The sequence below is a fragment of the Salmo trutta genome, chromosome 2 (genome assembly GCF_901001165.1).
Source record: "Salmo trutta chromosome 2, fSalTru1.1, whole genome shotgun sequence".
Lineage (NCBI taxonomy): Eukaryota > Metazoa > Chordata > Actinopteri > Salmoniformes > Salmonidae > Salmo > Salmo trutta.
Genome location: NC_042958.1, coordinates 59,083,158 through 59,104,283, shown reverse-complemented (window position 1 = coordinate 59,104,283; position 21,126 = coordinate 59,083,158). Strand labels below are relative to the sequence as shown.

Here is a 21,126-nt window from a genome sequence, read left to right as displayed (position 1 = left end):
CGAGACGCGAGATTTCATCTGGAGAGAGAGGGGAGAAAGAGGTCAAAGCACAGGGTAGGGCAGTGTGAGCAGGACCAGCGGTGTCGTTTGGCTTAGCAAACGAGGATCGGATGTCATCAGCCTTCTTTTCAAAATGGTTGACGAAGTCATCCGCAAAGAGAGAGGAGGGGGGAGGGGGAGGAGGATTCAGGAGGGAGGAGAAGGTAGCAAAGAGCTTCCTAGGGTTAGAGGCAGATGCTTGGAATTTAGAGTGGTAGAAAGTGGCTTTAGCAGCAGAGACAGAAGAGGAAAATGTAGAGAGGAGGGCGTGAAAGGATGCCAGGTCCGCAGGAAGGCGAGTTTTCCTCCATTTCAACACCAGGCATAGTTTGACGGTTGGCAGCCCGCATAACTTGTAGCTAGCGTTGCATTTAAACCATATCCTGGCCATCTGGTTCTTGATCAACTTTACAGAAGCCCATTTTCACTAGACTTATTTCCTGATCAATATGTGCATTGTATATCAAGCTACTGCCAAAGATACACCGTGTTGTCTGGGGAATTCGGTTTGCATGGCCCGGTGTACCAGGTAGGTGGGGTTTGCTCATTTTTAACCATTCCATTGGTCCTCCTAAGGAGAGGTCTTTGCCCGCCCAGGGCACCCGGCCATGCAAAGCGAACTCACCCAGTCTTTTACACAATGCGACCATGTGTTAATAGGAAAAAGGGGGCATGAATTGTTGACATAATTGGAATCCAAACCAAACCCTGAAGTTAGTCATGACTATGTTTTGGACGAGACTGACTTTATGACCAACATTATTCTATTTACACTTTGTAGTAAATTTTAACTCTAGAATAAATGTTTCTGACTCATATCGATGCGATACAGGCTGTTTTCAAAAGGAGAAGTTGGTTTTCAAGAGCAGTTGACTTTTAATTTGACCAGTTTCTCACAGCAGGAAAATAATCCTGCAGCAACAGGACATGTGAATTATGCGGATTATAATTAATGGACATTTTTATAGGGGTTGATACATTTCTCGGTAGGGGAAATCAAGTCAGACATTTTTTAAGTGGAAATTACAAACATTAAAAGCCTTTTTAAAACAGGAATACATGAATACGTCAGCAAGAACAGAGTGATCAAATTAAGATAGCACATCTGTACAGCCAGTTATCTGATTAGGTAGGAAAGCATGTCTGCAGCAACATCACAGGAGCCATAAAACTTGGAAAATGATCCAATATCAGCATGCTGGCCCAGTTTCATTCTTTCTTTCCATCCCTATTTAGACAGACTGGAGGAGGGAAGAATTCCCCTTTGACTGGTCTCTCGCTCTCTCTTTTCCTCCTTTTTATTACTTGAGAGAGGCAGCAAGGCACACTATGCCTAGTGGAGCCTGTTTGGTCAAAGCCACACAGGAGAGAGAAGTGGAGAGAGGGCGAGCGAGAGATTTGAGAGAAGGGAGGTGGTGCGGGGGAGTGTGTGTGAGTGAGAGGGAGGGAGGAGGAGGGGTAGAGGAAAAAAGGAAGAGGAGGGACCGGAGCGTCCATCCACATTGGTGGCATTTGGCCTGAGCAATAAGCCGCGTTTGGACTCAGAAGTTTCCCTCAGGAGAAGAGACCGACACAGAGCAGCGGGAGGATTGGAACACATTGAAAGTGGATGCAAGTTATCTGGGAGCTGAAAGACTTTGAAGTGAACGAGAGGAGGCCCAGTGCAGAAGCAGTTATGCAAGGGTCATCTTGGGGTACGTGTGAGTAGTAACTCTGTGACGGGGAACGTTGGGGGCTTTGTGAATAGAGCACTGGGGAAAAGGTAGTTTGATGTAAATAGAAACAGGCGAGTTGGGGTTCCCAAAGCTGTAGACATAGAACTTTTGTTGACAGTGTGAGCCATGAGGGTTAGCTGTTAGCCTTGACGCCTGGTGGTGTAATTAACTTCTCCTAGAGGTGAATGGTTTAAAAAAAAAAACTTTTTCTTCGATTTTTGTTTAGTCTCACCTACATTAGTTGAATGCATTTTAAGTCAGTTAGAATAAGAGAGTCTGCTAAATGACTAAAATGTGAAGTGATCATTCCGATGACCAGAGTCATCTGAACTGGGATAGTAGCAAGTTTACGGTAAGGCAACATCGTATCTATACTATAGATGGCTATTAGCGTGGGAGAGCTCTTTCTGTTCACTGAAACAAAGACGGTGACAGGCAGAGAAAAGTTCTCCAGGAATGTGTGTGTTGTATGTGCGCATGCATGTGAGAAGAGGCCTCTTTTTTTCCCCTCACTGGTCTCATTATTATCCGTGCTGCCTCAATTTGTTAGCCCTCAGAGGGAGAGAATGGCATTAAGTATACGTGTAAGACTCACCTCATTATCCATAGAAGCACTATGACAGTTTGTATCACGACAATGGCCTCACAATGTGGGATTTAGCATACAGACCGGGGCTGAGAAAAACAGGTCTATTTTCTTGGATAGGTAGGTTGTCTGTTGGACCAAAATAGCAATGTCACACTTTTCCTCCGTGGTCTACTTTCAGTGTCGGACACTCTCTGAATCAAGATGGAAATTGGGAGGGAGATGGAGAGTAGAGGATTTTTCAACGCCGATACCGATTTATTGGAGGACCCAAAAAAAAGCCGCTACCGATTTAATCGGCCGATTTTTACAAACAAATTATCATTTTATTATTTATTTATTTGGAATAATGACAATTACAACAATACTGAATGAACACTTATTTTAACTTAATATAATACATCAATAAAATCAATTTGGCCTCAAATAAATAATGGAACATGTTCAATTTGGTTTAAATAATGCAAAAACAAAGTGTTGGAGAAGAAAGTAAAAGTGCAATATGTGCAATGTAAGAAGGCTAACGTTTAAGTTCCTTGCTCAGAACATGAGAACATATGACATGAGTCTTCAATATTCCCAGGTAAGAAGTTGTAGTTATTATTGGAATTATAGGACTATTTTTCTCTCTACGATTTGTATTTCATATACCTTTGACTTATAGGCACTTTAGTATTGCCAGTGTAACAGTATAGCTTCCGTCCCTCTCCTCGCTCCTACCTGGGCTCGAACCAGGAACACATCGACAACAGCCACCCTCGAAGCAGCGTTACCCATGCAGAGCAAGGGGAACAACTACTCCAAGTCTCAGAACGAGTGACGTTTGAAACGCTATTAGCGCGCACCCCGCTAACTAGCCAGCCATTTCACATCGGTTACACCAGCCTAATCTTGGGAGTTGATAGGCTTGAAGTCATAAACAGTGCAACGCTTGAAGCATTGCGAAGAGCTGCTGGCAAAACGCACGAAAGTGCTGTTTGAATGAATGCTTACGAGCATGCTGGTGCCTACCACCGCTCAGTCAGACTGCTCTATCAAATTATAGACTTAATTATAATATAGTAAACACACAGAAATACGAGCCTTAGCTCATTAATATGGTCGAATCCGGAAACTATCATCTCAAAAACAAAAAAGTTTTTTTCTTTCAGTGAAATACGGAACCTTTTTCCGTATTTTATCTAACGGGTGGCATCCCTAAGTCTAAATATTCCTGTTACATTGCACAACCTTCAATGTTATGTCATAATTATGTAAAATTCTGGCAAATTAGTTCGCAACGAGCCAGGCGGCCCAAACTGTTGCATATACCCTGACTCTGCGTGCAATGAACGCAAGAGAAGTGACACAATTTCACCTGGTTAATATTGCCTGCTAACCTGGATTTCTTTTAGCTAAATATGCAGGTTTAAAAATATATACTTGTGTATTGATTTTAAGATAGACATGGATGTTTATGGTTAGGTACACGTTGGATCAATGACAGTCCTTTTTCGCGACTGCGCACCGCATCGATTATATGCAACGCAGGACAGGCTAGATAAACTAGTAATATCATCAACCATGTGTAGTTAACTTGTGATTGATTGTTTTTTATAAGATAAGTTTAATGCTAGCTAGCAACTTACCTTGGCTTCTTACTGCATTCGCGTAACAGGCAGGCTCCTCGTGGAGTGCAATGTAAAGCAGGTGGTTAGAGCGTTGGACTAGTTAACCGTAAGGTTGCAAGATTGAATCCCCGAGCTGACAAGGTAAAAATCTGTCGTTCTGCCCCTGAACAAGGCAGTTAACCCACCGTTCCTAGGCCGTCATTGAAAATAAGAATGTGTTCTTAACTGACTTGCCTGGTTAAATAAAGGTGTGTAAAAAAAAATAATCGGTGTCCAAAAATACCGATTGTTATGAAAACTTGAAATCGGCCCTAATTAATCGGCTATTCCGATTAATCGGCCGACCTCTAATAGAGAGAGTGGCTTAGATTGGGAGGGAGATGTAGAGTGGAGGATGGGATTTCCAGACAGTTTGTTCCAAACTGCTCATGCACATGTTCTCTCTTTATTTTTCTCACTTTCTGTGATTTTTCCCATTCACTCACTCACTCACACTTTCTCACTCACGCTCTCTCACTTTCTCACTCATATATCCCAAATCACAAGTGCTGCTCCTGGTGCCTCTTCCAGTCGGCCTCGAAACCAGCCAGTAAAACAGAGCTGTCCTTATTCACGGTCCTGACACATCCCCTCGTGTACACAGTGTATTTTTGGACCCAGATCCCTCTGGCTGTGTTGGTGTATGTGTACAACTGACTCTGAGGGATTTACTGCAACCTCTTGGTTTGTATCAAAGCATGTTTGCGTGATGTTGCGTACAAGCCAAGCAGGGTCTGCTGGGCCTACTGTATATGTTTGTGTCCATGCGTTTCTGTGTGTAACACCAATAAATGAGATGCGTTCATGTTTGGTCTTCTCTGTGCTTGATCCCTGTGCTTAGTGTAGACCATGCATGTTTATTTCATGGCAGTTTTGGCATTCAGACGACTTAAGAAAGTAGCGAATAAGCTAAATGCTGCTGTTCTGGGGTGTGGCCTGCACCTATCAGTCCAGCAGTCAATAACCCGCTGCATCTGGAGTAGGTAGAGTTAGTTTTCACTTTTTACCAAATCTGCCAATGGCATGTTCATTTAATTGGTATGCTGTTTAAAAATACCTGAGGGTAAGCTGCCATTACTTTATTGCCCATGATTGAGCACCCCTATAGCCATGTCATGTGACTGAGCGTTGCCATGCAGTGGTTATTAAATCACAGTGGACTAGAGCTCTTCCACCTACCAGTGATACTGAACTGAGCCCACTGGCCACTACCTTCTCTGACCACTTGTTTCTCTCAGGGAAACAAGTGGTTATAGCCGATGTGGCTGCAAATTGCTATTTCTGCGGGAGTGTCTGTCTACTTGTCTAAGTACTAGGCCTTTCCCAGAGAGACAAAAACAATTTGCTCAGAGAACGTCTTCGAAGCTGCAGTCAGCTGAGTTGAATGAGAAATATATCTGTATTTTGGTGCCAATTTCCTCCATGACAAAGCAGCACTGACTCCCATAATTATTGGTTGGACTAGGCCTACAGTACGTGAGTCAGTGTGATCAGTCTATCTGGTCTCCTTCAGAGGCTTTGAGACGCTAAAGCTGTGTTCGTAAATTCACTCTGGAGTGTCAGAGTGCGCTCTGGGCCATTCGTAAATTCAGAGCTCTGTCAAATTGTCCGTTCGTAAATTCGGAGCGCTTAGCTCTCGGAGTGTTCAGAGCGCCACACGACCTCTGGCCGAGGAGTAGGGTTACTTCCTTACCTAATAAATCTGAATTTGATACCAGTTCTTGGAATACAGTCTGAAACAAAGCACTGAAAAGCATGGACATTTTCCTTGCATGCCAGAATGTTGAATGAAATTGTACTGAACAAAAATATAAACTCAACATGCAACAATGTCAAAGATTTTACCTAGTTATGGATTTCACATGACTGGGAATACAGATATGCATCTGATGGTCACACAGATACTTTTTAAAAAAGGTAGGGGAGTGGATCTGAAAACCAGTCAATATCTGGTGTGACCACAGTTTGCCTCATGCAGTGCTACCCACCTCCTTCTCAGAGTTGATCAGGCTGTTGATTGTGGCCTGTGGAATATCCCACTCATCTTCAATGGCTGTGCAAAATTGCTGGATATCGGTGGGAACAGGAACATGCTGTCGTACACATCGATCCAGAGCGACCCAAACATGCTCAATGGGTGACATGTCTGGTGAGTATGCAGTCCATGGCAGAACTGGGACATTTTCAGCTTCCAGGAATTGTGTACAGATTCTTACGACATGGGGCCGTACATTATCATGCTGAAACATAACGTGATGGCGGCGGATGAATGGCGTGATAATGGGCCTTAGGATCTCGTCACAGTACCTCTGTGCATTCAAATTGCCATCGATAAAATGCAATTGTGGTCGTTGTCCGTAGCTTATGCACTGCCCATGCTATAACCCCACCACCACCTTGGGGCACTCTGTTCACAATGGTGATATCAGCAAACTGCTCGCCCACACAACGCCATACACGTGGTCCGCGATTGTGAGGCTGGTTGGATATACTGCCAAATTCTCTAACACAACGTAGGAGGTGGCTCAAGGTAGAGAAATGAACATAAAGTTCTCTGGCAACAGCTCTGGTGGACATTCCTGTCAATTTCTTTTTTATATATTGCGACAAAAACAACAGAGTTACACATGGGATAAACAAACGTACAGTCAATAACACAATAGAAACATCTATGTACACTGTGTGCAAATGTAGTAAGATTAGGGAGGTAAGGCAATAAATAGGCCGTAGTGGCGAAATAATTACAAATTAGCAATAACATTGGAGTGATAGATGTGCAAGTAGAGGTACTGGGGTGTAAAAGAGCAAAAATAAATAACAATATGGGGATGAGGTAGTTAATTGCACGCTCCCTTAACTTGAGAAATCTGTGGCTTTGGGTTGTTGGAGAACCTAACATTTTAGTGGCCTTTTGTCTCCAGCACAAGGTGCACCTGTGTAATGAGCATGGAAAAGGGCATAGTAGTCAACCTGCAAACATATATCTTAACAAATAGTGTGTTGAAGGTTTAGTGCACTACTGCAAACAACTTTGTGTGAGAGAGGGAATTTGTGTGTTTTTGACAATGCAGGTATAGATGTATTTTATTTAAACAGGGAGTCACATCGAGATAAATCTATTTTCAAGATGTGCAGATTTCCATGCTTTTGGAATACTTCCTGATAACAATGTTTAAATAGAAATGTGGGCTACTGAGCCAGCAATAAGAGGTGCTGCACACATAAGCAGACCAGGCTCCAAATGATCAGCCCCTGTCGATTTTCTTTTTTGGCTAATGTTAACAAAGCATCCAGGACTTCTTTATCAGTGAATTTCCTAAAAGGAAACTCCTGACCAACATTTTCAGTATCATTCAATAGATTTTCACCATCTACATCCAAACTACTCTTTTCAAGAGCTGGCTTTGAAATGCATTCAAATATAAAGCCTGCGGAGATAAAATGGTCATTAAATGCATTAATGATATCAATTTGTCAGTAATGGGGCCAGAATCTAAATTATTTTCTTGTGGGAGAGACGAGGAGACAACCCTTCAGTGATTTAACAGCTTTCCAGAATTTAGCTGGGTTCCCTGTACATTCAGATAGTGTATTAGATAGTGACCTATTTATTTAAAAAAAAAAAAAAAATTTTTTTTTTTTTTTAATTCTCAGTTTTTTTAAAGGGAGCATGTTTATCTACAATACCATTGAAAACATTTGAAGTGGTTCAAAGCCAACTCTGGGTCAGGTATAGATGCAATACAATCAAAGTCACTGAAGTAAAGGTCACAAAAAAAAGGCCTGTTCGTTGAAATTCTAAAAATTCCTCTTGTTGATAAAACAAGGTTTGGATCGAGGCATCTGTATATTCCTGACACATACAATGGGACAGTGGTCACTAATATCTAAAGCAAATAGCCCACTCCCAGCATATCTCTCTGGAGTATTTGTAAATATGAGGTCAATCAAAGTCGATTTCGTGGGGTCCTTTAAAGTTTGGACAGTGGGCTTTGTAATCAGCTGGGTCAAATTTAAATTTGTACAAAAATCTTTTAAACAGTCAGCATCCTGCGTTCCCCATGCAAGATTAAAATCTCAGGCGATCAACACCTCTGGGGTAATAACAATTGCAATTAAATCAGTGAGTTCGTTTAGTACACACTTCTTGGCGGAGAGTGGACGATAGATTCCTATAACTGTTATTTTTGAGTGTGAACCCAACTGAAGACTTAAAGCCAACAATTCAAATTGTTTAGGACTGGAGGTAGCCTTTAACAGAGACGCAGAAAGAATAGTTATTGTGTAAATAACAACACCTTTGCCTTTCCTATCAGTCCTAAACGCATTGTAACCATCCTTAGAAACCTCAGAGTCCAGGGTTTTATCAGTTAACCAGGTCTCGATACAATAAAAATATCAGGGTCTGCCTGATCCATTTTAGGTAATAAACTATGACTATTAAGATGTAAAAATGTCAAACCTTTTCTGCATTTAAAATCATACGGAGTTTCAATACAAGTCAGATTACTTTGAGATTTCAGGAGACTCAAAGATTGTTTTATTTTCCTAATAGGCATAATCCAAAGTAGGAATAGCAATTACATTTCTCCAGTTAGCACCATTTGACATGTTACCACTTTCAGGTACAACATGTGGAACTCTCATAGAGACCAAAGAGGAGGGGATGGTAAAAACGGACTTACAATGCTAATATTGTCCTCACATCAATTTAGTTGAGCAAGAACCTTCCCAATGTTTGATGACAACATCCAGGAGCCATTTTCAACCAGGTGATTTCTGTCTTCCACAAAGTAGCCAGGCCAATTCCAGGAGTCAAAATTGTCGACGAAGGACATGCCCGGTCCTTGGTCAGACCAAACACAGCTAAGTATTCAGGGAAAAAAGTGTTCAGACCCTTTTATTTCTGTTTGTCATACAACTGCCCCAACTTTCAGTATCAGTTATGATCGGATAAAATAAATAGGGATCATTTATTACCCCTCCACTCTGTGCTAATTAGAATGTCATAATCACAGATAAACCTTAGTGGTAGGCTGTTTGTCTTGGCAGGGTGGCAGTGCCCGTCTGGTGCCAAGCTGGCTGGCTGTAATTAATGAGGAGCTGGCTGGTTGATAGACACGCCACGGTCCCATTTAATTACTGTCCTGGTCTTAACGTGTGTGTGTGTGTGTGTGTGTGTGTGTGTGTGTGTGTGTGTGTGTAAAATGACTTGACATAGTTTAGGGCTAGTGCAGTATCTGTATTTAGATCCTGACTTCACAGAGCTCTGACACTGAACTGTCTCCAACTGGACACATCTGTCCCTGGGACCTCGTTATGCTCTGGATGACTCCTGCAGCAGTGATGATTTATTTAAAATGCACACCGGGTTTTTTTTTTTTTTTTAACAAGGTGGTGCCATTTCCTGCAATCTAGAGCCTTAAATGATTGAAAAGCGGCGCAGCCAGTCCACAAGGTGGCGCAGCGCCCCTCTTACGTTATTTGGGGAGAACCCTGACACAGCTGGGTTCCTGCAAAACACGGAGCGTGACCTCACCATCATGCGCCATTTCCTGTCTACCATTGTTCTCCCCTCACCACCAGACGGTGTGCCTTGGGACTGATGATGTCACAGTCGATCTGTGTAGTGTTGCTGTTTTGGATGAGATCACCGGTTGGGAGGAGATGGTTGCCATGGTGTGTGTACGATGTCATTACCAATTGAATACCCTAGGATTTGTTGTTCACTCCCCCTAACATTGTTTTGAAGGGATGTAGGGAGACAGACAGTCGCCTTGCTTCCCATCATGAGTACCATGTCAGGGGCTATTTGCCATGAGATGAGACTGCCTTTGCTGTCTCAGGCATCGAAAGCCATAGGCCTGAAGCCCATGTTTGTGCTGCTTGAAAGGGCTCTGTAAATGAGTTGGCTCTGTCTGTGTCTACAGGATATTTAACTGTAGGAGGAGAACATATATTTTGTTTGTATCCGTGCAGTCTTTGTTTTACCAGGGTCACAGAAAGTTGACACGCTTTCTCTGTAATGTAGAATATGTTACATGACATAGAAGCATGTCTGTGAACATTCTTCAGGTCATCTCTAAGACATTTCTATCTGCAACGTTCAGAACTCTGAGCCCTCCTGAACACGACCCTGGATGGTTCCATAGTCCAAACAAGCTGTACATTCCTAATATTTCTACTGTAACGCTTTGTTGTTGCTTTGCTACGTTGATAGTTCCCATTCATCTGACTGACTGTGTCCCTCTGTTTCTACCTCTGTCCCCCCAGATCGTGTGGCTGTCCCACTGAGCAGCAGCCACCATGGCCCTGATTCAGGCTCTACCCATGCCGGCTGAGCGTCACCACACCCCCCGCCGCCACCCCTCTGCCTCCCACACGCCCACTAACCTCCCCTCCACCTCACCCGCCTCCAACTCCCAGGAGGCCATGGGCTCCGTCAGCAGCCTCATCGCCCACCGCTCCGGCCCGGCCTACATGGAGCATCAATACCGGCCCGTTGATATCAGTCCCGAGCCGGGCACTTCCAGGCTCCACAGAACCACATTGGGTGCCACTTCTTGCCTGGGCTCCTCTGACACATCCCAGGATCCGCTGCTCAGTAGCCTCACTCCGCCTGGCAACAGGAAGCCCTTGATGGTGATTGGCTCCAGTAAGGACAGCGGGACCAATGGGAATTACTCGTATCTGAACCAGCACTATGTGGGGGACTGGAATGACAACCATGTGGCTAACGGAAGCCCAAGGGCCGGGATTGACCTCGAGGAGGCCAAGGAGGGGCAGCTGGGGAGCCTCAACGGGAACGTAGGAGGAGCCCCGCCCAAACTGGTCCTCGTATCGGGGAAGCTGGAGAAGGTGAGTATGACCCTGTCCAGGCTATATGGTACAGTCATTCAGTTTCCTCTAAATTTACAGTAGATCAATCTACTCTCACAGTAACACGATTAGAAAAAAATAAATGAAACATTCACTGAATATACATTATTTACAACCTCTTACCCAACAATTGTCTCACCCCTCAGAACATGGAGAAAACAGTGATCCGGCCCACCGCCTTCAAACCCGTCATCCCCAAGAGCCGCAACTCCATGCAGTACCTCTCCCCTCGCCATGACCGGTCCAGCCTATCAGACAGCCAGAACAATCTCAACCTGTTGTCACCTGGTAGCCAGACAGACACTTTGTCGCCCTGCTCGGAGAAACGCACCTCCTACAGCGGCGGGCGCCACGTGGGCGGGGGCAGCCAGACCTGCTCCATGTCTGACTCTGGCCGGAACTCCCTGTCGAGCCTGCCACCCTATGGCAGCATCCCCTACAATCTACCGCCCGCAGACACCCCGCTTGTCAGTGGCCACCTAGAGCCCATGAAGACGGCGCCCGGCAATGTGCACGGGCACTCCAACTCAGATAGCGGGCGCTCCTCGTCCAGTAAGAGCACAGGGTCGGGGTCGCTGAGCGGGCGTGTCCAGCCTCTGTCGGACAGCGGGTCGAGCGGGCGGTCGCCAGCCCCCGTGGAGGGGGGGTACGAGGGGGTGGTGAGGGACCTGGAGGATAAGCTGAGGGAGAGAGACGTGGAGCTGCAGCAGCTCCGAGACAACCTGGACGAGAACGAGATGGCCATTTGTCAGGTACATGGTGGCGTAGATAGACCAGAGAGCATTAGACACAATCACCTTCCTTCACATATTCTAAAACGCATGAAGGCATGCAAGCGCACGTACACATGCACGCACCTGGCACACAGACCATGTACCATCACACACAAAACGACAAATGTCATGACATACTGGGACATTACAATCACTATACACACACACAATGCAACCCTCACACAATGCCACCCTCACCTACCCACCCCGTCTACCCGGTCTCCCCGTCTCCTCTCTCCCCCCAGGTGTATGAGGAGAAGCAGAAGCGCTGTGAGCTGGAGCTGGAGGAGCTGCGTCAGACCTGCGCCACACGGATGCAGACACACTCCCAGAAGGCCCAGCGTGCCCAGCAGGTGCTCCAGCTGCAGGTCTTCCAGCTGCAGCAGGAGAAGAAGAAGCTGCAGGAGGACTTCAGCCAGTTGCTGCAGGAGAGGGAGCAGCTGGAGGAGCGCTGCACCTCCTACGAGCATGAGAAGATCGACCTAGGGCCCCGGCTGGAGGAGACCAAGTGGGAGGTGAGGTGGGCCTTAATACTGTCTGGCGGCCCCATTCCAAATTCACTCCTAGTCCCTACCTCTTAGGTCTTGGCACTTTAGTATATCTTGTAGACAAAGCGGATGCAGTAGCGAGAGTGGATTTTACACAATCCATAAATACCACTGTAACCCCTTTTTGAGTAATTGTTGTAGTCTAGTACAAACGGTCTGCTCTGTAAGATGCTGGCGGGCAAGAGTCTGGCTCGGTGTCGCATCGTCATCAATCACATTATAACAAAGACTCTCTCTTATATATACACTACTGTTCAAAAGTTTGGGGTCACTTAGAAATGTCTTTGTTTTTGAATGAAAAGCAATTTTTTTTTGTCCATTTAAAATAACATAAAATTGATCAGAAATACAGTGTAGACATTGTTAATGTTGTAAATTACTATTGTAGCTGGAAACGGCTGATTTGTAAAAAAAAAATTGAATATCTACATAGGCGTACATTATCAGCGCAAACTGGCTCTAACCAGAATAGAAAGAGTGGGAGGCCCCGTTAAGTACATTAGTGTCCAGTTTGAGAAACAGACGCCTAACAAGTCCTCAACTGGTAGGTTAATTAAATAGTACCTGCAAAACACCAGTCTCAACGTCAACTGTGAAGAGGCGACTCTGGGATGTTGGCCTTCCAGGCAGAGTTCTTCTGTCCAGTGTCTGTGTTCTTTTGCCTCCCTCAATCTTTTATTTTTATTGGCCAGTCTGAGATATGGCTTTTTCTTTACAACTCTGCCTAGAAGGTCAGCATGTGTCGCCTCTTCACTGTTGATGTTGAGACTGGTGTTTTGCAGGTACTATTTAATGAAGCTGCCAGTTGAGGACTTGTGAGGCGTCTGTTTCTCAAACTAGACACTAATGTACTTGTCCTCTTGCTCAGTTGTGCACCGGGGCCTCCCACTCCTCTTTATTTTCTGGTTAGAGCCAGTTTACACTGTTCTGTGAAGGGAGTAGTGCACAGCATTGTACGAGATCTTCAGTTTCTTGGCAATTTCTCACATGGAATAGCCTTCATTTCTCAGAACAAGAATAGACTGAAGAGTTTTATAAGAAAGGTCTTTGTTTCTGGCCATTTTGAGCCTGTAATTGAACCCACAAATGCTGATGCTCCAGATACTCAACTAGTCTAAAGAAGGCCAGTTTTATTGCTTCTTTAATCAGAACCACAGTTTTCAGCTGTGCTAACATAATTGCAAAAGGGTTTTCTAATGATCAATTAGCCTTTTAAAGTGATAAACTTGGATTAGCTAACAAAACGTGCCATTGGAGCATGGGAGTGATGGTTGCTGATAATGGGCCTCTGTACGCCTATGTAGATATTCCATTAAAATCAGCCGTTTCCAGCTACAATAGTCATTTACAATATTAACAATGTCTACACTGTATTTTTGATAGATTTGATATTTTAATGGACAACAAAATGTTTTTATTTCAAAAACAAGGACATTTTTAAGTGCCCCTAAACTTTTGAATGGGTGTGTGTGTGTGTGTGTGTGTGTGTGTGTGTGTGTGTGTGTATACATAGTGCATTTGGAAAGTATTCAGACCCCTTCCATTTTGTTACATTACAGCCTTATTCTAAAATTGATTAAATATTTTATTTTCCTCATCAATCTACACACTTTACCCCATAATGACAAAGTGAAAACAGGTTATTTTAAAAAGTATTCAGACCCTTTGCTATGAGACTCGAAATAGAGCTCAGGTGCATCCTGTTTTCATTGATCATCCTTGAGGTTTTTCTACAACTTGATTGGAGTCCACTTGTGGTAAATTCAATTGATTGGACATGATTTGGAAAGGCAGACACCTGTGCTCCGAGACAGGATTGTATCGAGGCACAAATCTGGGGAAGGGTACCAAAACATTTCTGCAACATTGAAGGTCCCCAAGAACACAGTGGCCTCCATCATTCTTAAAGGGAAGAAGTTTGGAACCACCAAGACTTCCTAGAGCTGGCTGCCCGGCCAAACTGAGCAATCGGGGGAGAAGGGCCTTGGTCAGGGAGGTGACCAAGAACCCGATGGTCACTCTGACAGAGCTCCAGAGTTCCTCTGAGGAGATGGGAGAACCTTGCAGAAGGACAACTACCTCTGCAGCACTCCAATCAGGCCTTTATGGTAGAGTGGCCAGAAAGAAGCCACTCCTCAGCAAAAGGCAAATGACAGCCCGCTTGGAGTTTGCCAAAAGGATACCTAAAGGACTCTCAGACCATGAGAAACAAGATTCTCTGATCTGATGAAACCAAGATTGAACTCTTTGGCCTGAATGGTGGTGCTGTGGGATGTTTTTCAGCAGCAGGGACTGGGAGACTAGTCCGGATCGAGGGAAAGATGAACGGCGCAAAGTACAGAGAAATCCTTGATGAAAACCTGCTCCAGTGCGCTCAGGACCTCTGACTTGGGCAAAGGTTCACCTTCCAACAGGACAACGACCCTAAGCACACAGCCAAGACAACGCAGGAGTGGCTTTGGGACAAGTCTCTGAATGTCCTTGAGTGGCCAAGCCAGAGCCCGGACTTGAACCCGATCGAACATCTCTGGAGAGACCTGAAAATAGCTGTGCAGTGACGCTCCCCATTAAACCTGACCGAGCTTGAGAGGATCTGCAGAGAAGAATGGGAGAAACTCCCCAAATACAGGTGTGCCAAGCTTGTAGCGTCATACCCAAGAAGACTTGAGGCTGTAATCACTGCCAAAGGTGCTTTAACAAAGTACTGAGTAAATGGTTTGAATACTTACAATACCAGTTAAAAGTTTGGACACCTACTCATTCAAGGGTTTTTCTTTATTTTTACTATTTTCTACATTGTAGAATAATAGTGAAGAGATCAAAACTATGAAATAACACATATGGTATAATTTAGTAACCCAAAAAAGTGTTAAACAAATTGAAATATATTTTTCAGATTCTTCAAAGTAGCCTCCCTTTTGCCTTGACAGCTTTGCACACTCTTGGCATTCTCTCAACCAGCTTCATGAGGTAGCCACCTGGAATGCATTTGAATTATTCAATTTCTCAAACATATGACTATTTTACACCATTTTATAGATACACCTCTCCTGAATCGAACCACGTTGTCCGATTTTCAAAAAGGCTTTACAGCAAAAGCAAAACATTAGGTTATGTTAGGAGAGTACCCTGCCAAAAAAAATCACACTGCCATTTTGAAAGCAACTAGATGCATCACAAATACCCAAAACACAGCTAAATGCAGCACTAACCTTTGACAATCTTCATCAGATGACACTCCTAGGACATCATGTTACACAATACATGCATTTTTTGTTCGATAAAGTTCATATTTATATATAAAACAGCATTTTACATCGGCGTGTGACGTTCAGAAAATATTTTCCCTCAAATGCTTCCGGTGGATCAGCGCTACAATTTACAAAATTACTATTCGAAAACATTGTTAAAATGTAATATTGTCATTCGAAGAATTATAGATTAACATCTCGTGAATGCAACCGCATTGCTAGATTTAAAAATAACTTTACTGGGAAATCGCACTTTGCAATAAACGACGTGGTATGCTCAGAAAAATAGGCTAGGCGATACATGTTAGCGCCATCTTGGAACCATCTAAAATCAAATATACTATTGTAAATATTCCCTTACCTTTGATTATCTTCATCAGAAGGCACTTCCAGGGATCCCAGGTCCACAACAAATGTAGTTTTGTTCGAAAAAGTTACATTTATGTCCCAATAGTTCCTTCTTGTTAGCGCGTTCCGAAGGCTACTCATAATGTACTGAAGCGCACCGGACTTGTCGTCACGAATGTGCAAAAAATATATATTTACGTTCGTTCAAACATGTCAAACGATGTATAACATAAATCTTTAGGGCCTTTTTCAACCAGAGCTTCAATAATATTCAAGGCGGACGATTGCATTGTCTTACTAAACGTTTCGGAACAAAAGGGTTCCCATGGGCGCCCGCGTCATAGTAGTAATGGCCCTCCCCCTGTGACCAACTTCCCAAGCCTCTCTTTGGGTCAGTTTCTACCATAGACTCAAACCACTTTGTAAAGACTGTTGACATCTAGTGGAAGCCTTAGGAAGTGCTAAATGGTTAATAAGTCCATGTGTGTTTCAATCGTAAAGGCTTGAAGTGATTCCACACCAGATTTCCACTTCCTGTTAGGATTTGTCTGAGTTTTGACTGCCATATGAGTTCTGTTATACTCAGACACCATTCAAACAGTTTTAGAAACTTTAGTGTTTTCTATCCAAATCTACTAATTATATGTATATTCTAGTTACTAGGCAGGAGTAGTAACCAGATTAAATAGAGTACGTTTTTTATCCGGCCGTGCAAATACTGCCCCCTATCCCCAACAGGTTTTAATGATGGGTCGTTCACAATCTAACGTCTCTTTTTGAACAGATCTTTTTGGTGAACGTCGGGAACCAAATCGCATTTGTGAACGAGCCGTTCATTTGACTCCCTGATTTGCATACTGTTACAACTGCTTTTTAAGCTCACGATTATCTGCAGATAAGTTATAAAAACATTCTGTAATTCCTCACTGCAGGAACAGTAGAAAGTGAGGAGAGAGACTCATTCTGGTCCACATGCATTTTTTTCAGTGCGTTCAAATTTCTTCATTTTTTTTGCGGGCCGTCGAATAATTTGGTCAGGTAAAAATGTATTTGAACTCGGATGTCACGATCTGACATAATAGCAGGCAACTTTATAGGTTTAACATAAGATATTTGCTATTTTTGTCATGTCATGGTACATTTCTAAGCACTAATGAACGAAGAGCCGTTTGGGAGCCAAATGGACAGGTCTTTTAGCTGAACGGAGCCAAATGATCCGGCTCACCAAAAAGACTTGGAATGCCCATCACTACTATTCACTAATTGTAGAAAACATTAGGAACACCTGCTCTTTCCATGACACAGACCAGGGGTGGGCAAATCCAGTCCTCGGGGGCCTGATTGGTGTTACACTTTTCTCCATCCCTAGCAAACACAGCTGATTAATCAAATTGCATTCTAAACTGAAGATCATGATTAGTTGATTATTGGAGACAGGTGTGTTTGCTGGGGCAAAAGTGTGACACCAATCAGGCCCCGAGGACTGGATTTGCCCATCCCTGACAAAAACTGACCAGGTGAAAGCAATAATCCCTTATTGATGTCACCTGTTAAATCCACTTCAATCAGTGTAGATGAAGGGGAAGAGTCAGGTTAAAGAAGGATTTTTAAGCCTTGAGACAATTGAGACAAGGATTGTGCACGTGTGCCATTCAGAGGTTGAATGGGCAAGACAAAATATTTAAGTGCCTTTGAGCGGGGTATGGTTGTAGGTGCCAGGCGCACAGCTTTGAGTGTGTCATGAATTGCAACGCTGCTGTTTTTTTCACGCTGCGTATCAAGAATGGTCCATCACCCAAAGGACATCCAGACAAATTGACACCAGCATGGGCCAGCATCCCTGTGGAACGCTTTCGATACCTTGTTGTCTATGCCTTGACAAACATCTCTGTATACCCATTGCAAGACCCACTGGTTGATGCTTATTTATAAAACCCTCTTAGGCCTCACTCCCCGCTATCTGAGAGATCTACTGCTGCCCTCATCCTCCACATACAACACCTGTTCTGCCAGCCACATTCTGTTAAAGGTCCCCAAAGCACACACATCCCTGAGTCTTTTCAGTTCGCTGTAGCTAGCGACTGGAACGAGCTGCAGCACACACTCAAACTGGGCAGTTTTATCTCAATCTCTTCATTCAAAGACTCAATCATGGACACTCTTACTGACAGTTGTGGCTGCTTTGTGTGATGTATTGTTGTCTCTACCTTCTTGCCCTTTGTGCTGTTGTCTGTGCCCAATAATGTTTACCATGTTTTGTGCTGCTACCATGTTGTGTTGCTACCATGCTGTGTTTTCATGTGTTTCTGCCTTGCTATGTTGTCTTAGGTCTCTCTTTATGTAGTGTTGTCTCTCTTATTGTGATGTGTGTTTTGTCCTATATTTATATTGTGTGTGTATATATATATATTTTAATCCCAGGCCCCCGTCCCCACAGGAGGCCTTTTGCCTTTTGGTAGGCCGTTATTGTAAATAAGAATTTGTTCTTAACTGACTTGCCTAGTTAAATAAAGGGTAAATAAAATAAAACATTGAGGCTGTTCTGAGGGCAAAAGGGGGTGCAACTCAATATTAGGAAGGTGTTCCTAATGTTGTGTACACTGTGTATATGACACTAGTTGTGTTTCCTTCAGGTGTGTCAGAAGTCTGGGGAGATCTCCTTGCTGAAGCAGCAGCTGAAGGATGTCCAGGGGGAGCTGGCTCAGCGCGTGGGGGAGATTGTCTCTCTGCGTGGCCAGCTTCGGGACTCCCGTGGCGAGCTCGCCACAAGCCAGGCCCTACTACAGGAGGCCACCTCCGCCGGCCGCCTGCGCACCCTGGAGCTGGAGGTGTGCCAGAATGAGCTGCAGCGCCGCAAGAGTGAGGCCCAGCTCCTCCGCCAGAAGGTGGGCCGCCTGGAGGAGGAGACAGCCCGCCTCCGCGCTGACGCCGCGGCAGATCAGACAAGCCTCCAGGCCCCCACCCACAATGGTAGTGGAGGCAGGCAGTGCCAGGCCTTCCCGGAGGGGGAGGAGCCACATTTGTTGACCTATGAGAGCGACGAGGCCAAGCGGGCCTATGAGAGCGAGGCCCTCCAAAGCCTCCGGGTGCAGATGGAGAGTCTGAGGGCGGAGTTAGCCACAGAACGCCAGCGGGGGGAGGAGCAGGCGTGCAGCTTTGAGGAGGAGCACAGGGTCTGGCAGGAGGAAAAGGACAAGGTGATCCAGTACCAGAAGCAGCTGCAGCAGAACTACGTGGGGATGTACCGGAAGAACCGGGAGCTGGAGGGAATGCTGCGGGAGCTCAGTCTAGAACTGGAGACCCGGGACGAGCTGGAGGAGCAGGATGAAGGCAGTGGCAACGAGATCAACTTTGACGAGATCACCGCTACTGAGATCTGAGACCACCACCTTTTCTCTCTGCGTGTCTCCTGCTATCTATCCGCAATATGCATGTGATCCACTAGGAGCATCTACAGGAAGCCAAGAGAGCCTCTATAATTGCTTAGTAGGTCACTTCAGAATCCTTCAGTAGGTCTCCATCAGGGTCAGTACGGTATGTAGTAGTCTTTTTATAGTTGGTCTACTCTGCCTATGTTCCTGCGCTTCCACTCCGTCTCACAAATGTCTTATTATGGTTGACTCCCTCTGGCTAATGTTGACACACGCACGCACGCATGCACACACAGTGGCTGTTTCTAGTCTAGATTTCAAAATGCAGTTGAAGCTCTCTGTGTGCTACAGTAGGCTCCTCCCGCTTGTGAACATCTAGTCAAAACATGGCCGTTCTAAGCAGATATTACTAATTTGGTTTGTTTCCTCACCTTTTTAAGATTAAGCTGGGCTTATTGTGTTAAATCTAATAGACTACCAACATTTCTAAGACCTTGATATTGAGCACACTAACGTACCACTGCGGCAAGCAGCTTTGGAGGGTTGAATTTATTGGGCCTTTCTGAAACTGGAGCAGGTGGAGGAGTTACAGGTAGTTCCTCAGCGTTCTGAAAAGAACCCAATATCGACCCTTATTGGCTTGAAATCGTACAAACACAGTGTGATCTGATGTGACAATAGGAGAGTACGCTGACAGGGAGAGTGATGGTGAAGTCAGAATTGTCTCGTACAGCGTGGAGGGGATACATCCTGTCTGTCTGTGGTATTCACTGAACATCGTGGAACTCCTCCTATTCCCTAGAAATGTGTACTTCCTCCTTATTCACTGTGGGTGTTCTTGGTAGGTAGAGCCTTTATAAAACTTGTTTTCTTCGGCATGTTGTTCTCAAATTCTACAGGTTAATTGGCAAAAAAGAAGGGAAACGCTTCAATGTCACGATTACCAAAAGTCTCCTCATTCCATGACATTTGATTATCTAAATATGGACATTAGTGATCTCGAATTTCCCTATCACACACACACACACACACACACACACACACACACACGATGTCATTTCATTCAGTATCGGCACAGTATCTTCAGCGAGCAAAACGGAAACCGTAGAAATTCAAAAAGAAACGTCATTAAAGCACACTCCGATATGCTTTCTATTGTTGTGAAGATAATCTGCTTTGCCTTTTTGTGATCCGTCTCCCGCAGAAGTACAATAGCATGGATGGATTCATCTCTATGGATCGTTGTTTCTCTGAAAATATTTGTATGCAGCTCTGGCCGTTTTGCGAACATGCTTTTTGTACAGGTGAGAGGACATGCACTAAGTGAGAGATGCTTAGTCTTTTTATAAAGTTAAATTAGACTGGCCAAGCTATGACTGTTAACTTTTCATCAAATTCTGTATAAAGAAGCACACTCTTTCACAAGAGAAAGACACTTACTGTACATATCCCCATATCGCTGTTATCCCTTCATTGTAGATATCCCTAATACTGACAAATCACATATGGTGAAATATAGATATTATCTATTTCAAAATAAACATAGCCACTGTGAATTGACCAAAGCAATGTCACACGTCCTGTTGGGTCCTTCCAGTACCATGTCGGCATAATGACGTTTGAGTGAATGCCCCTCCATGATTCCATGTTTTTTTTTATCCACAGTATTTGTATGAAGACATTAAATGTATATTTTCATGCTGTAAATGTATTGAACCAACTGACTGTTTTTAATAAAAACCATTGATTAAAAACGCATAGCGGCTTTTTAATGGCTTACTGATTGACATTTCTGTTATTTCAAAAATGTATATATATTTCACCTTTATTTAATCAGGTAGGCCAGTTGAGAACAAGTTCTCATTTACAACTGCGACCTGGCCAAGATAAACAATGTAATTATCAAAAAGCATGTATTAAGTGGTTTATTCTATGAGTAGGTCAGAAAAGGAACATCAAGCCACAGT

General features: G+C 44.1%; 1 protein-coding gene across 3 annotated transcripts in view; it reads left to right on the top strand.

Moving 5' to 3' along the window:
- The window catches only part of LOC115159072 (leucine zipper putative tumor suppressor 2 homolog), a 51,996-nt gene extending 31,079 nt beyond the window's left edge, over positions 1–20,917 (top strand). For 2 of the 3 annotated variants that reach the window (XM_029708459.1, XM_029708443.1), the window contains 4 exons: positions 10,263–10,847; positions 11,015–11,620; positions 11,887–12,156; positions 18,422–20,917. In XM_029708459.1, coding sequence (XP_029564319.1) covers positions 10,296–10,847; positions 11,015–11,620; positions 11,887–12,156; positions 18,422–19,168 — 2,175 coding nt within the window. In that variant the 5' untranslated portion in view covers positions 10,263–10,295 and the 3' untranslated portion in view covers positions 19,169–20,917. Of the gene's footprint in view, positions 1–1,529; positions 1,734–10,262; positions 10,848–11,014; positions 11,621–11,886; positions 12,157–18,421 lie in introns of those variants that run through there. The other variant, XM_029708452.1, reaches the window with a different exon arrangement.
- Positions 20,918–21,126: the final 209 nt, after the last annotated feature.